Source organism: Theropithecus gelada, chromosome 19 (assembly GCF_003255815.1).
Source record: "Theropithecus gelada isolate Dixy chromosome 19, Tgel_1.0, whole genome shotgun sequence".
NCBI lineage: Eukaryota > Metazoa > Chordata > Mammalia > Primates > Cercopithecidae > Theropithecus > Theropithecus gelada.
Window position 1 is genome coordinate 55,196,666 of NC_037687.1, and position 17,553 is coordinate 55,214,218.

General features: G+C 38.9%; 2 protein-coding genes across 2 annotated transcripts in view; one reads left to right on the forward strand and one right to left on the reverse strand.

The window, feature by feature from the left end:
- Window positions 1-10,836, forward strand: part of LOC112612070 (zinc finger protein 728-like) — a 20,361-nt gene extending 9,525 nt beyond the window's left edge. The window contains exons 2-4 of the mRNA XM_025366131.1: window positions 8,381-8,507; window positions 9,702-9,797; window positions 10,758-10,836. Of these exons, the coding sequence (XP_025221916.1) occupies window positions 8,381-8,507; window positions 9,702-9,797; window positions 10,758-10,771 (237 nt within the window). The 3' untranslated portion in view covers window positions 10,772-10,836. The remainder of the gene's footprint in view (window positions 1-8,380; window positions 8,508-9,701; window positions 9,798-10,757) is intronic.
- LOC112612062 (zinc finger protein 492) overlaps window positions 1-17,553 on the reverse strand; it is a 446,617-nt gene that overhangs the window by 233,909 nt on the left and 195,155 nt on the right. The window lies entirely within an intron of this gene.

The following is a 17,553-nucleotide window of genomic DNA, read 5'->3' on the forward strand; positions in this document are numbered from 1 at the left end:
AACGGCAGCAAAAGCAAAAATTGACAAATGGGATCTCATTACACTAAAGAGCTTCTGCACAGCAAAAGAAACTACCATCAGAGTGAACAGGCAACCTACAGAATGGGAGAAAATTTTTGCAATCTACTCATATCTTTAGTCTTTAAACTAGACACAGATTTGTTCAGAGTAAACTTCATTTCAAGAGCATTAAAAAGTTGAGCACGAAGATCGGAATAAATTTAGCAATACAGAATAATATAGACTAAAAGATACTGAGTAAGTTCTTTGGCAGAAACCTGATTATCCAAGGTGATTATTTGCAGGCTGACATACTTACACTGCAAAAGCCAGAAGAGTTCAGTGTATAAACTGAACAGTGGAGTCTGTTGTACTTGGGTTACTTTAGTACAGTTAGTGCAGTTGTGTGTAGTGTTTGTTGACAACCTGCATTCATATAAATTAAACAGTATTTTCTACAATAGTATGAATATAAGGCCACAATGTTTACTTTGAATTCCTTAGTTATTTTAATATTGTTATTCATACTTTTGAAATACAGTGTTTTAACTGAATTATAGTTCAGATAATTTTTAAAAATCTTACATACCTTATGACAAGTACATTAAATTAGTCATACTTATATATGTATATCTGATATCCAAAGAAATTTACCATTAAATTGTTACAGTAGATATTAGTCTGACATGCTTATTAATTTATCCAATAGTAATAATTATAGGTAAGCATAATTTTAGTGTCATATTTTACCAAATTAGTATGCTGCTATTACGGGACAAATAAAGACAGGTGATATGGCTACCCAAAAACCATAATAGCTCTCCAGTTAGCTATGTTGCAAGCTCTAATATATTCTACTATATTAACACAGATTTCAATGTTTTATAAAAAAGTGCTGGTGGAAGCTGTCAGATATATTCCAATATAGATCTCACATTCAATGGTTAGGAGATAAGAGAGCAGCAGAGACGGAAGATAAATCTTTTAAAATTCTGCTGAGAACTGGGCACGGTGGCTCATGCCTCTAATCCCAGGACTTTGGGAGGCCAAGGTGGGTGAATCACCTGAGGTCAGGAGTTTGAGACCAGCCTGGACAACATAATGAAAACTTGTCTCTACCAAAAATACAAAATTAGCCGGGTGTGGTGGTGCATGCCTGTAGTCCCAGCTATTTGTGAGGCTCAGACAAGAGAGTCACTTGAACCCAGGAGGCAAAGGTTGCAGTGAGCCAAGATCACACCATTGCACTCTAACCTGGGCAACAAGAATGAAACTCCATCTCAAAAAAAAAAAAAAAAAAAAATTCTGCTGAGAATATGCCCCCTTTATTCAATAATGCTCATGTTTCTCTTGCTGAGAGTAGCTATGCACTTTGGGTGTTTGGAGAGAAATTCTTCTTAGGGAGGTATTTTCTGGCTGACTTGATCAATCTTATCTCCAATCTCAGTTTTTTCTTAAGACATTTTAACTTTTTTCGCTCAATATAATTTTTCTCAGAACAAGAGCTGTTTTTCTCTCGAATGCATTGCGTGTCTGTTTCAGAAACCCTATTAGTATCCCATGGTATCTGTGAAAGACGTGGGCTGTCACAGTGAGAACTCTCAGAGCTATCTCTATCTGGAGTCATGCTAAAACCCAGCAGTATTTTTTTCACGTCACCATTATAAATAAAAACTGAGGCTGAAACACTGCTCCCTTTTCTATTATTGTGAAGGTGCAATTCTACCCAGGAGGTCTGCAGACTCTCCTCCTGCTGCTCAGGCTTCACTCTCTGATGTGGCACCGGAGTGCTGCTGTGGCAATTGGGATTCAACTAAGATGTGAGTTTCCAACTATGAGCCCTGTGCTGTGGGCCGTGCCTCAGTGGCAGATGGTAGGGGTCGGGAGAATACACTAGCCACCAGGAGAGGGAAACAGGAGTGCTCAAGCCCAATGCTCGGGAAGTAGAGAGCTATTACTTTAAAATTTAAATAGCCAAAAAGATAGCACCCGAATCAACAATTTTTGTAGAAGAGTCAAAGCCTACCTTCACCAGACACTGGGGTTCAAGTTGCACAACTACCTCCAGTCATGAAGATGTGAAAAGTTTATTTTTTCATTGATTATAACCATTTAGCATACATGGATGGCCTTCCCAACTACCAGGTGAATTTAGGATGAACTATGTGTGACATGGTGCTGTAAATTCTACTTGTAGACGAATTATGGTGATTGTCTTTCTGTCTTTGCAATCTCTTGAGCAAATTGACTGTAATGCATGTCACATTCACATGTAATTGTATCATAAAACAGTTTTCTTTCTGTTCTGTTATTGTGGAGTTCCTTTGGGGCTAAAGAAAATTTTGCTTTTAATTATATTTTCCAAACCCAGTCTAGAATTACCAGACATAATGTAAACACATAAGGTACCAACTAAGCTTTACTCTAGATGGGCCTTTTTGGCTTCCAGTCAATTCACAATTGTGCAGTGAAGTGCATGCTGTCCCCTAAATATGCAGGTGGAATTGAGTCTCTGCCTACTTGGTCTCTATCATCCTCTACAGTCACTTTTAGAGAAGCTAGACCAGATGTCTACAAACCTCGTAGGTCAGATATTAACCATTTTACCTCTTCTGATGACTTGTGTCTTCAGACTTGAAACTGATTCAGTGACCATCTGTCACCGAAACCCAATCAGTAAAATATGTGCATTGAGTAGACCTGTAGACATGAGACTCTCCATTTCTCCCTCCTTCCTCATGCTAAAATGCCCACAAATGTTCAGGTAACATTTACCTTGAATATTGCTGCTACTTTACCCATGCAGGGCCTGAATTTGCAGCTCCAAATTCTAAATCTAGGTCTTGAGAATTGAGACGGAAAAAAAAAGTTTTTATCTGAGGAATGCAAGTCCTTTTAGGTATCAAACTCAGAGAGACATTAAAATGAGAGCACAGTCATGTTTCTCTCCCTTTTTTTTCAGCTATATATCTCTTGAAACTGTTCACTGTTGCCACAAGTAGCTATAAATTAAACTAATTCCACACTGGACACTACATTCCATATCCTTAACCTTGATGTATATCCAATCAATTATTACAGTTATTTCTTTACATAAATAAAAATTTCTCACAACCAATTTTGTATCAGTGAGCACTCACTGTTCCTTTTTTTTTTTTTTTTTTGCCTTTACAAATCCACTTGTAAGTGCTGCTAATCAAAGTGTAGGTTCCAGGCAACTTGAATATTTTGTCTCAAGGTAAAATCCTTAAGCTTGACCCAAATAAACTGTCTGCTTTTGTTCACGTCGTGTCAGCTTTTTTAAGGTAAACTATTATTTAGAATGTTCTAGAGCAGCCTCTATGAGGGAATCTCTCCTTTGATTTCACTTTACTTGCTATAACACCCAAAAATGCAGAGTGAGGTTGATTTCACCTAGAATTTGCAAATAAGGTCTGGCTGACCTCTGCCTGGGATTTACAAGGCAGGGCCGGACTTTGGATTTAGAATTTATAGAAAACCAACAGGAGGCATTTTCTGCATTGTGAGATATCAACATAGACATTTTTAATTCCTCTTTTGAGAGTGTGGCTTTTTGACCTTTTCACATCTTCGTTATTAACCTGCCACAGTTATGTGAGAGGCTCCAGGAGTAAATAGAATCTGATGGCAGAATCTGTAAGTGTAAACAAGCATCTTAAGGCCACAAAGTATCCAGAGCCACGACCACAACTCTACCTACCTGTAAAATGTGATACTGGAGTAAAGCATTCTTGTCCTTCTACTTACCCAACAGCTAGCAAATCAGGACAGCTAGCAAATCAGGATGGATGACCCAGGTTCTGGAGTTCAACCAAGGCAGTTCCATTTTTTATTTAGAATCATCCTGAGTCTTCTCTGCCTGGCTTATCAGTGGACCATCAGCCCCAGGTCACTGGGAACCCTCTCACAATCACCTGTGAATCTTTGAGATACTTGAGAATGTCCAGAACAGAATTGTGTCAGGCTGACAAGAGTGATTAATTCTGCTTCTGTCCCAGTGTGAGAGAAATGAGTCATCCTGTGTTTGTTTTGCCCCTTACACAAGAAGTATCTTTGATTGGTACCCAGATGAGAGTTTTTCCAGTTCCCTGGTACTTGGGTAAAAAATCAGGAGGTCTGGAGGCTCAAACAGATAAACTAATTGCTTCCATTTCATATAGTCATTAAAAAAAATAGATGAAGCAGGCCAGGTGCAGTGGCTCATACCTGTAACCCCAGCACTTTGGGAAGCCAAGATGGGTGGATCATCTGAGATCAGGAGTTTGAGACCAGCCTGGCCAACATGGTGAAATCCTATCTCTACTAAAAATACCAAAAGTAGCTGGGTGTGGTGGCTCATGCCTGTAGGCTTGGCTACTTGCAAGGCTGAGGCAGGAGAATCTCTTGAACCTGGGAAGTGGAGGCTGCAGTAAGCCGAGATCCCATCTTTGCACTCCAGCCTGGGCAACAAAGTGAGACTTCATCTCAAAAAACAGAAAAAGAAAAGAAAAATAGATGAAGCAGTCATGATTCCTACCATCCTGGCAGTTTTAGCCTAGACTAGCAACAGGAAATATGGTTGAAATATACATCAGATGGTGGGTACAGTAAATAGATGTGTGCAAAAAATTGGGGCTTTATTTGGGCCACTTTCTTTATACTGTGGCTTCTGATGTCTACACCTGAACTTAGAAGAGTCGTCATTATTATTTGTATTTATTTTAGCCTGCTAAGAATACTTTTCTTTTTTTTTATTTGAGACAGAGTCTCGCTCTGTCGCCCAGGCTGGAGTCCAGTGGCGCGATCTCGGCTCACGGCAAGCTCCTCCTCCCGGGTTCATGCTATTCTCCTGCCTCAGCTTTCTGAGTCGCCGGGACCACAGGCGCCTGCCACCACGCCCAGCTAATATTTTTTTTGTATTTTTAGTAGAGACAGGTTTCACCGTGTTAGTCAGGATGGTCTCGATTTCCTGACCTTGTGATCCACCCACCTCAGCCTCCCAAAGTGCTGGGATTCTAGGCGTGAGCCACCGCACCTGGCCAGAATACTTACTTTTCTTCTACAAAAATTATTCTAGATAACCTTAAGGGATTTTAAAAAATTGCTTATTAGCATATAATATAAAATTTGCAGGGCAGTGGCAAAAAAGATTAAAATTATACAAACTCAGACTTAGGTTTACTTAAGTAAGCTTTAAAAAAATGAACTGACAATACCCCCCAGTGGCATAGAGAACTTAATTGTACATCGGCTGTACACTCTGCCCCAGCCCTGTTCATATTCACCCTTTTTAGAGTCCTTATTTATGTTTGGCTCTACCCTGGCGTCTTGCCTCACAGAACTGATTAGAAGAGATCAGAGTTTTGGGTCATGAATCCTGTTGCCTTTTTAGAGCTGCTGCTCAACATTTTCTGCAACCCAACAGATAAATGGGAAATATAAAGTATGTATTATAGGATCTTACTTTTCAAATTTTTTATTAAAACCAGTGCTTGCAGAAACATTATTTAGCAACTTGTTTTCTGTTCCTGCAGATCTAGTAGTTGATTCACAAGTCCCAAGAAAGTAAGTATAAACACAATAAAAATTTATCTAAATTGCATTAAACTCTTTCCATCTGTATCTCTTTCATCTGTCTTTATTTACCTTTTATTCTTTGCATTTTTTGAAAAAATCAATGACAGATCAACAGAAATAGAAATAAAAATGCTGGGTCCTTTAAAGCCTTGGAATTATTGAACACGTAGTATCGACTCACAGGGTGTTATTAGGATTAAACCACATAATGTGCTATCACAGTGCTCTGTAACATCCTATTGAGCACATAGTACCTGCTTAATAAACATTGCATTAGTACATGTGCACATGTTGTTTTCCAAATGCAGACTTACTCAGAAATTGCTACCTTCTGTTTTCTCTGTAAACTTTAGAGTCAGCAAAGAATATAATACTTTAGAATGAAGAATGATTGTCTTCATTTGTACCAGAAGTATTTGTGTTGTGACGAGAGTGCTGGGTTATCAGCCCAGGCTTCTAATGAGTGTCACCTGGCCATTTTGCAGAACTCTCTTTACTTGTGCCCTGTCCATGGATTCTGTTTATTGTTCTGGTGGAAGCATCCATGTTATTTTAATTAAGTGGTTCATGTGACTCTAAGGTGAGGTCAGAATCAAGTATGAGGAATTCAAAATACATTCATGAGAGTTAAGTTCCATCTTTGCATTAAAGGGTGGTTCAAGAACCCGTTCTGTTTGGATTTGGTAGGGAGAGGACAGCGTGGCCCATATTTCCAGTACTGTAGTGGAAATTGCTGGTGCCTGTGTCAGGGATGGCTCCTGAGGACAAAATAAAAGTGTATTTTTATCTCTGTGGAGCTACTCATTGTTTCTCAATCTCTTCTCCTATAAAGGACAGAAATGGGAGGAGTTTCTCTGTCTTGGTTCTTCTGCCTGTGGATGTGGTGACAGCAGGTAGACCTGTGGTGCTGACACTTTTAAAGGCATGTTCTCAAGATGCAGGTATAATTTGCCCAGAGAATTTTATCTGAGAAATAATCCTAGAGAAGGAGGAGAAAGAGGAAAAAATGGCCTTTTTTTTTTTTTCAGCTAAATATGTCTCAGATCAAGATCTGTGTCCACTCTGCTTCCTCCAGGAAACAAGTTTGGTACTTGCAAACCTGTACTTCTCTACTTGTGTTTTTCCTCCCTAATGAGTTTGTCTTAACTACTTTAAAAAATTCTTACAATAATCAAAGTCTCTGAAAAATATATTTTTCTATACACCAGAGCCTTCTCTACATTATGGCTTCTTATATGCCATGCAGAAATCTCACTATGAATTTATAATCTGCAATATTAAAAATGTCCCTTTGTGGCTGTTGAACATGGGAAGGTGTAGATACTCCAAATTCCTGTTGCGGAAAACCTGGGGTTTTTAGTGAAGACAGAGAACATGTAATGTTGAGGTTTCATCTGTGTTCTTATTATGTCTATGCACTACAGGATTAAGAAAATACCCATTGAAGCAGTATGGTATTTATTACCCAGAAAATTATAAAAATTTGATAGGAGATAACTGCTCTTTACAGTGCTAAAGAAAGACTATTTAAAATCACTATTAAAAATTACAGAACATGGGAGATACCTGTATCTTGAACTTTCCATAAAACTAATGTTTCCTTATGGTTAAATTCAGACTATAATTTACCTTTCAGGGGGCAGTATCTCAGCAGTAATGCTGTGTCCTTCTGGGTGCATCAGGACATTATAAAAGTTTGTTCTAGTGTAGTTGATGTTAATAAATCACTTAGTTGATAAGCTCTCTGATACATGTTTTACTATAGAATTAATTATTTTTCTCTTCATTGTTAAGTATCTTTATGCAGCTGATGTGAACAAACCACCACATTTAATCTGGCAGCTCCCCTTCTTTCTTAGGTTTCCTTTGCATTTGTCTGTTTTTGGAAAATGAAGGCTCTCATCTTTATTTACAAACCAGAAAAACACAGGGTCATTCAATTACTGGATATTTGACAAAATAGTCTTTTTGGGCCAAAAACATTGGCATACTGATGAGCTTGTTAAAAATTCAGCAACTCAGACTTTATCCCTGATCTTCTGAAAAAAAAAAAAAAATCTGCATTAACAGGATCTCTAGCTTATTGTACACATTAAAATTTGAGTGATAGTTTCTAACTCAACATGTCTATTCCATCTGAATAATATACAAAAGTATGTCCATCTGAAAAATACACACAATTAATTCTTTTTTTTTTTTTTTTTGAGATAGAGTTTCACTCTTGTTGTCCAGGCTGGAGGGCAATGGTGCGATCTCAGCTCACCGCAACCTCCGCCTCCTGGATTCAAACGATTTTCCTGCCTCAGCCTCCCAAGTAGCTAGAATTACAAGCACAAAGCACCATGCCCAGCTAATTTTGTGTTTTTAGTAGGGACGGGGTTTCTCCATGTTGGTCAGACTGGTCTCAAACTCCCGACCTCAGGTGATCTGCCCGCCTCTGCCTCCCAAAGTGCTGGGATTACAGGCATGAGCTACCATGCCCGGCACACAATTAATTCTGTATGATGTAAATGTAGCACTCAAAATTGTACATGTTAGTGTTTATGCCCTCAATTTTATACTTTATTGTCCAGAAAAATACTATATATACACTGGTGTTATGGATCTTATAACACTTTGTTTTCTCAGAGTTAGAGAATACATTAGAGAATATTTCTAGTTGAAAACTATTTTATTGAATTATTTCAGTCACTCTTAGAAGTCAGAACCAGCTCTGTTTACTCTCTCCATTTTACGTTGAGTCAAATTAAAAATTATGCCCATGACCACTTGATAAATAAGTGAGTTTGTGTGTGTTTTCCAGGGATCATTGACATTTCGGGATGTGGCCATAGAATTCTCTGTGGAGGAGTGGCAATGCCTGGACACTGCACAGCAGAATTTATATAGGAATGTGATGTTAGAGAACTACAGAAACCTGGTCTTCCTGGGTGAGAATAACTTTAATACGCAATTCCTAGTATACGCTATAGGTTTCATTTTGCTGCGGACTTTATTGGCCTGAACAAAGGAGGTTGAATGCAGGAATAAAGACAAAGACGGCACCAGGGGACTCCTTGCTTCTAGTGAACAAGGGCCGTGAACTTCTATAGCTCTTCATATTTACTGAGTAAAGGAGATAGGGAGAAGGGGGAGGTTGTGGTCAGCTGCTTGACTTAGTGACTGTATTCTTTAAACAGTACTCTCCAGATGTTCCAGTAGTTAACCTCAAGGAGCATGGCACCAGGGAGTGACTGTCCTCAGTGTACCTTCTGGCAGCATGAGCAGAAGCAAGTTTGCCCACATTCTGCATTCATGATAAACAATTTGCCGTTTGATTCATTCAAGTCCAGTGGAATGCTGAGTTGGTCACAGCCCTCAGGCTTTCGGCTCCCAACAGCATTGCTCTTTTTTTTTTTTTGAGACGGAGTCTGGCTCTGTCGCCCAGCCTGGAGTGCAGTGGACGGATCTCAGCTCACTGCAAGCTCCGCCTCCCGGGTTCACGCCATTCTCCTGCCTCAGCCTCCCGAGTAGCTGGGACTACAGGCGCCGCCACCTCGCCCCGCTAATTTTTTGTATTTTTTTAGTAGAGACGGGGTTTCATCGTGTTAGCCAGGATGGTCTCGATCTCCTGACCTCGTGATCCGCCCGTCTCGGCCTCCCAAAGTGCTGAGATTATAGGCTTGAGCCACCTCGCCCGGCCAGCATTGCTCTTTTGTATAATTTCTTTTTGGTAATTTATGCTTTAGATTTCTGTTTTCAAGAAAATCATAGGGAGTTTTCCATAGAGAAAAAAATTTCAAGATGTTTCATCTTGACCTGAACTTACCACATTCTTGAGCTCCTCTCTGTCCTTCACTTTAGATTAATGGTAATTTCAAAATTTTACTGGCATAAAATATTATTGCTCACACTTTAAAATCTAATTACCACCACCAATTTTTAATTCAGTAGTACCAGGTGATAAAAGTAAGAACCCACAAAATTAGAGTATTTTCTAAATATTTAGAAATTTCTGTTGTAATTTAGTATTTTGGGATAAATGTATTAGAATATTGTATTAAATCCTCTTTACTGAGCACATTATTAAGTTGTTAATGGGAGAATATGAGCAAGAGGCATGTTACTTATTTTTAATAAAACAGGTATTGCTGTCCCTAAGCCAGACCTGATCATTTTTCTGGAGCAAGGAAAAGAGCCCTGGAATATGAAGAGACATGAGATGGCGGAAGAATCCCCAGGTAGGTGAGAGTGAATACAACAGACAACGTGGATGACAGGTCCAAAGTCAAGAAGAAAGCAAGTCCTTAAAGTGATATGGGAAGCAGTGTTCCAAAAGAAATAGTTTCTGGAAAGCCTAATTTTTATTTTTATTTTTAAATTTTCTCTCACACAGGGGCATCTTCTCTCTTTTGCTTTTAAAATATCTAAGAATTCTTCTTTCCCTTCAGTAATCTTCCTTCAAGTTTACAGTGACAGCCAAAGTACTGTTCATGGCATACAAGAGAGTGTGCAATCTGAGTTTTTTCGTTTTTGTTTTTGTGGACACACAGACGTTTGCATAATTTTAAGACTCTCCACGTTAGACTATCTTTTAAGTTCTCTTTTTCCATCATCTCTGAAATGTGTGAGAGTAGTGATTTCTGTATTATTGGGTGTTTTTTTTGTTCATTTTTCTGCACATTTCATCCTGTTTTTATTATAGTTTTGAAATATGGTTTGAAATTATAAAGTATGATGTCCTTCTGCTTTTTTCTTTTTCTTCAAGATTGCTTTGGCTATTCACAGTTTCTTGTAGTTTCATGTAAATTTGATGATTGTATTTTTCATTACTATGAAAAAAACCCACTGGAATATTGATAGAAAGTTTATTGAATCTAGAGATCACTTTGGATAATATGGTGTTTTAGCGTTTATTCTTTGAATTGATAGAGAAAATGTATTTAAATTTATTTGTGTTCTCTCATTTTTCATTGATAAATCTTTCACTTGAAAAGTTTTTCAGTTCCTCGGTTAAATTTGTCCTCAGATATTTATTATTTTAGTGCTATTTTAAATATATTGTTTTCTTCCTCTATTTTATCAGATAGTTTAAGTGTATGGAATGATAACTTGTATGTTAATTTTATATTTTGCTAATTTACTGAGTGTATTTATTAGTTTTAAAAGGTTTTAATGTACTGTTTATGGTTTTTTTATAGAGAACATTGCATGATCTACAAGCAGCAATGTTTTACTTGTCTTCAATTTCAATGACTTTAAAAATTTTTTGACTAATTTTTCTTCCACATACATCAAGTGCTGTGTTAAAATAGAAGCTTTGACGATGGGCACAATATACTTTTGCGTTGGTGTCTCAATTTGAAGGAGCAAACACCTGAAAGTTTTGATAAACTGGTTTCAGAGGGTAAAAATCTTCCTTTCTTGGGCCCCCAGGGTGATAGAATGCCCTCTGGGTTTGTAGTAGAGCGGGGTTGTAGCTTGGTCACAAGGCTGCTGGCTCTGCACTAGGGTCAGCTTATCATAAAGGACTTGGGTAGTTGTAATTCCCATTTTACTTTTGGACACAGTAAATATCCTTCAGGACTTTGCTCAGTAGGATAGATGCTAGGGCAGGTTTCTGCAGTCAGGTCTGCATATGGTGGGCTTTATATTAGGATGTGGATTAGTATGGCTTGTACTGAGTACCAGAGAGGATTTCTGAGGTCACTGTGGGTTTCTACATAGGCAGAACTGGCGATGAACTGTGGCTTAGGAAGCTGGAACTGAATCATGGAACTGTTATTGGGACCAAGGTCTGCAGGCCTGCCAGCTTGGCTCTAAATGGGTATCTCTCCAGGTTTCTGGAAGACCAAGACCTCTCACAGACTGTGGCTGGGAGAAGTTTGGGATGCTTACAGAGTAAGTTCAAAATTCTCAGTGGGATGGAGTTGGGTGGGACATTTTCTGGTCTGTAGTCAAGAGCAGGGGTCCTGTAGTTTGCCACCTAAATGAAACCTTGCCTTCTGAAAAAGGTGCTCCTCAATCTTGGGCTCAGCAAAGTTTCACAATTCCCTCCCTGGATCTCAAAGCTCTCTTAAACGCACTTATTTCCGAGATGGGGTCTCACTGCATAACCCAGGTTGGTCGTAATATTTTGGCCTGAAGCAATTCTCCAACCTTACTGTACCATGTAGCTGTCATTACAGATACTAACCATGATGCCTGGTTCTCTCATTAAGATATTTTTGTCATGGATGACTGGCAAACTTTCTTGCTGTTGGGGGTTAAGCAAATAGGGCACCTTTTTCTTTTTATCTGCTTCTAAGAGTGTAAATGCTTTATATCTGTCTGTCTCTTACAATCTTTGTCTTTTTGTGGCTGACATTTCATTTTGCATAACGTTATCAAGATTTACCTTTATAATTGGTAGACTGTTTTCTGCTTGTTGAAAACTGAGTGATATTCCAGTATTTTTATATTTCAAATTGTATTTACTGAATGATTTGGTGACGGAAATTTGCATTGCCTTTACCTGTTAGCTTACAGTAATAATTATTGCTATGTAAATGACTCCTCATATGACCATACATGTTAAAGTATATATATATGGGTTGCATTCTATTTCATTAGTTTAATTTTCATCCTTATACCAGATTGTTTTAATTCTGTAACTTTGTAATGTCTTTTGAAATCAGGAACTTTAATGCCTGCAACATTCCTTTATTATTATTATTATTTTAAGATTGATGGGAACTTTATTGCCTTTGGGGTTCGATATACTTTTGGGGTTGCTGTTTCTGTTTCTTCAAAAATACAATGAGAAATTTGAAAAACATTTCATTAAATTTGTAGATTACATTGACCAGGATTGACCAGGATGAACATCTTTATAATATTAACTATTACAACCTTTACATAAGAGCGTGCTCGAGTGTTTTGTTAAATTCCTATGTGTGTGTATATATATATATATGGTTTTTTTTTTTTTTTTTTTTTTGAGACGGAATCTTGCTCTATCTCCAGGCTGGAGTGCAGTGGCACGATCTCGGCTCACTGCAACCTCTGCCTCCTGGGTTCAAGCGATTCCTTTGTCTCAGCCTCCTGAGTAGCTGGGACTACAGATGTGTGCCACCAAGCCTGGCTAGTTTTTCACATTTTAGTAGAGACAGGGTTTCACTATGTTGGCCAGAATGGTCTTGATCTCCTGACCTCGTGATCCACCTGCCTCGGCCTCCCAAAGTGCTGGGATAACAGACGTGAGCCACCATGCCTCACATTTTTTTTTTCCAGTTTCTGTCTATTATTGTTGTATACTTGCATTTGAGTTTAGTCATAGAAAATAATTCATAAAATTTCAGTTTTAAAAAATTTGGTAAGACTTCTTTTTTGGCCTAAGAGGTGGTGTATCAAGAAATATGTTGTATGAGCTATTGAGAAGGGTGTGTATCCTGATGTTGAGGAGTGCTGTCTATACCTCTGTCAGAAATATTTGTTTTATACCACCTTTAAGTAGTCTGTTTCCTTATTAATATTCTGTTTTGATTTTTTTAAAACTATACTTTAAATTCTGGGGTACATGTGCAGAGCGTACAGGTTTGTTCCATAGGTATGCACGTGCTCTGGTGGTTTGCTGTACCTATCAACCTGTTATCTACATTAGGTATTTCTCCTAATGTTATTCATCCACTAGCCTCCCACCCCACCACAGGCCCCGGTGTGTGATGTTCCCCTTCCTGTGTCCCTGTGTTGTCGTTGTTCAACTCCCACTTATGAGTGAGAACATGCTGTGTTTGGTTTTCTGTTCTTGTGTTAGTTTGCTGAGAATGATGGTTTCCAGCTTTATCCATGTCTCTGCCAAGGACATGAACTCATCCTTTTTTATGGCTGCACACTGTTGCGTGGTGTGTATGTGCCACATTTTCTTTATCCAGTCTATTACTAATGGGCATTTGGGTGGGTTCCAAATCTTTGCTATTGTGAATAGTGCTGCAATAAACGTGTGTGTGCATGTGTCTTTATAGTAGAATGATTTGTAATTTTTTGGGTATATACCCCGTAATAGAGTTGCTGAGTCAAATGGTATTTCTAGTTCTAGATCCTTGAGGAATTGCCACATTGTCTTCCACAGTCGCTGAACTAATTTACACTCCAACCAACAGTGTAAAAGCATTCCTACTTCTCCACATCTTCTCGAGCATCTGTTATTTCCTGACTTTTTAATGATCACCATTCTAACTGGGATGAAATGGTATCTCATTGTGGTTTTCATTTGCATTTCTCTAATGACCCGTGATGATGAGCTTTTTTTCATATGTTTGTTGGCCACATAAATATCTTTTTTTGAGAAGTATCTGTTCATATCCTTTGCCCACTTTTTGATTTTTTTTTTTTTTTCTTGTAAATTTGTTTAAGTTCTTTATAGATCCTGGATATTAGCCCTTTGTCAGATGGATATATTGGAAAATTTTTCTCCCATTCTGTAGGTTGCCTGTTCACTCTGATAGTTTCTTTTGCTGTGCAGAAGCTCTTTAGTTTAATTAGGTCCCATTTGTCAATTTGGCTTTTGTTGCCATTGCTTTTGGTGTTTTAGTTATGAAGTCTTTGCCCATGCCTGTGTCCTGAATGGCGTTGTCTAGGTTTTCTTTCAGGGTTTTTATGGTTTGAGGTGTTACATTTAAGTCTGTAATCCATCTTGAGTTAATTTTTCTATAAGGTATAAGGAAGGGGTCCAGTTTCAGGTTTCTAAATATGGCTAGCCAGTTTTTTCAACACGATTTATTAAATAGGGAATTCTTTCCCCATTGCTTGTTTTTTTCAGGTTTGTCAAAGATCAGATGGTTGTAGATGTGTGATGTTATTTCTAAGGCCTCTGTTCTGTTCCATTGATCTGTATATCTGTTTTGATACCAGTACCATACTGTTTTGGTTACTGTAGCCTTGTAATATAGTTTGAAGTCAGGTAGCATGATGCCTCCAGCTTTGTTCTTTTTGCTTAGGATTGTCTTGGCTATATGAGCTTTTTTTCTGGTTCCATATTAAATTTAGTTTTTTCAAAATCTGTGAAGAAAGTTAATGGTAGCTTGATGGGGATAGCATTGAATCTATAAATCACTTGGGGGCAGTATGGCCATTTTCACGATATCAGTTCTTCCTATCCATGAGCATGGAATGTTCTTCCATTTGTTTGTGTCCTCTCTTACTTTCTTGAGCGGTGGTTTGTAGTTGTCCCTGAAGAGGTCCTTCACATCCCTTGGTAGTTGTATTTCTAGGTATTTTATTCTCTTTGTAGCAATTGTGAATGGGAGCTCAGTCATGATTTGGCGCTCTCTCTATTATTGGTGTATAGGAATGCTTGTGATTTTTGCACATTGATTTTATATCCTGAGAGTTTGCTGAAGTTGCTTATCAGCTTAAAGAGATTTTGGGCTGAGACAATGGGGTTTTCTAAATATACAATCATGTCATTTGCAAGCAGAGAGAATTTGGCTTCCTCTTTTCCTATTTGAATACCCATTATTTCTTTTTCTTGCCTGATTGCCCCCATGAGAACTTCTAATACTATGCTGAATGGGAGTGGTGAGATTTAATTTAACATCCAAGTTAAATTAATCCTCCTCACCACGGATACCCCCCTCACTTAGGTGTCCCTTGTTCACCATCCTCCATGAAATGAATATCCCGCACAAGAGTGCTACTCTCCTCGCTCCGGGCCCATAAATCGTGGGGGTAGCTATAATGAGCTGTATCCGGCATCTGGTTCTTTACCTCAGGGCCATATAACTAAGATCGCCCACACGTTCCCCTTAAATAAGACATCTCGATGGATCACGGGTCTATCACCCTATTAACCAGTCACGGGAGCTCTCCATGCATATGGTATCTTTTATCTCTGGTCTGCACGCGACCCCATCACAGAAAGCTGGTCCCACCACAACACGTCCCGCAGAACCTGTCTTTGATTCCTAGTCCATGCCATTATTAATCGCACCTATGTTCAATATCCTAGCCCCACATAAGTTTTACAAGGTGTTATTTAATTCATGCTTGTAGGACATACCAATAATTACCATGTAACCCATTTTCAATCACCCTGCAAATAACGCAGGAAACTATCAACAACCCCCCCCACCCCCATCTCTGACTTCTTCTCCAAAAATTCACTCTTGCCAAACCCCAAAAACAAAAGCTTTCACACACCTAGCCAGAGATCGCGTTTTCATCTTTTAGGTGTGCACAACTTCAACTGCCATTTCCTCAACTAACACAGAATTACTTCACTTTACCCCTCTTAACTTCATCCCACTCCTTCTCTTTCCTACTTCCTTGCTCTCATGCACTTGTTCACTACTAAATATGGGCCCTCATTGTCACAACCCGAAAGACAGCACCTCACAACTATACTTCTCTCTGTGCTTATGTAGCTTAATTCACCTAAAGCAAGACACTGAAAATGTCTAGATGGACTTGCACACCCCATGAGCAAATAGGTTTGGTCCTGGCCTTTCTATTAGCTCTTAGCAAGATTACACATGCAAGCATCCCCGCCCCAGTGAAGACACCCGATAAATCACTACGATCATATGGAGTAAGTATCAAGCACGCAGAATGCAGCTCAAGACACTTTGCTCAGCCACACCCCCACGGGAGACAGCAGTGACAAACCTTTAGCAATAAATGAAAGTTTAACTAAGCTATGCTACAATCTAGGGTTGGTCAATTTCGTGCCAGCCACCGCGGCCATACGATTAACCCAAGCTAATAAAAACCGGCGTAAAGGGTGTTTTAGATCTAGTCAAATAAAGCTAAACTCCATCTAAATTGTAAAACCTTAGCTGATGTAAAATAAACTACAAAAGTGGCTTTAAAATTTCTGAACACACAATAGCTAAGACTCAGACTGGGATTAGAGACCCCACTATGCTTAGCCCTAAACTTCAATAGTTAGAACAACAAAACTACTCGCCAGAATACTACAAGGAACAGCTTAAAACTCAAAGAACTTGGCGGTGCTTCACATCCCCCTAGAGGAGCCTGTTCCGTAATCGATAAACCCCGATCCACCCCACCATCTCTTGCTTAGCCTGTATACCACCATCTTCAGCAAATCCTAACAAGGTCGCAAAGTCAGCATAACTGTCCCCGCAAAAACGTTAGGTCAAGGTGTAGGCCATGAGATGGTAAAAAATGGACTACATTTTCTACCCCAGAAAACCCTACGATAACTCTTATGAAACCTAAGAGTCCAAGGAGGATTTAGCAGTAAATTAAGAATAGAGTGCTTAATTGAACCAGGCCATAAAGCACGTACACACCACCCGTCACTCTCCTCAAGTATATTTAAGGACTAACTTAACTATTAACACCCCAACATTTATATAGAGGAGATAAGTCGTAACACGGTAAGTGTACTGGAAGGTGCACTTGGATAAATCAAAGCATAGCTTAACACTAAAGCATCCGGCTTACACCCGGAAGATCTCAATATCATTTGATTGCCTTGAGCTAATACTAGCCCTAAACCAATCTAAAACTAATACCAAACTAACATACACCAAACCATTTACCAACTCAAAAGTATAGGCGATAGAAATTCTATCCTGGCGCTATAGACACAGTACCGTAAGGGAAATAAAAAACATCAAACAAGCACAAAATAGCAGTTTCACCCCTGTACCTTTTGCATAATGAATCAGCTAGAAACAATCTCGCAAAGAGAACTAAAGCCAGACTCCCTGAAACCAGATGAGCTACCGAAAAACAGCTGAAAGAGCGCAGCCGTCTATGTAGCAAAATAGTGGGAAGATTTATGGGTAGAGGTGACAAGCCTACCGAGCCTGGTGATAGCTGGTTATCCAAGATAGAATTTTAGTTCAACCTTAAGTTCACCTGCAGAACTACCCAATCCCCCTGTAACTTAATTGTTAGTCTAAAGAGGGACAGCTCTTCAGACATCAGGAAAAAACCTTGTATAGAGAGTAAAAAATCTGACCTCCATAGTTGGCCCAAAAGCAGCCA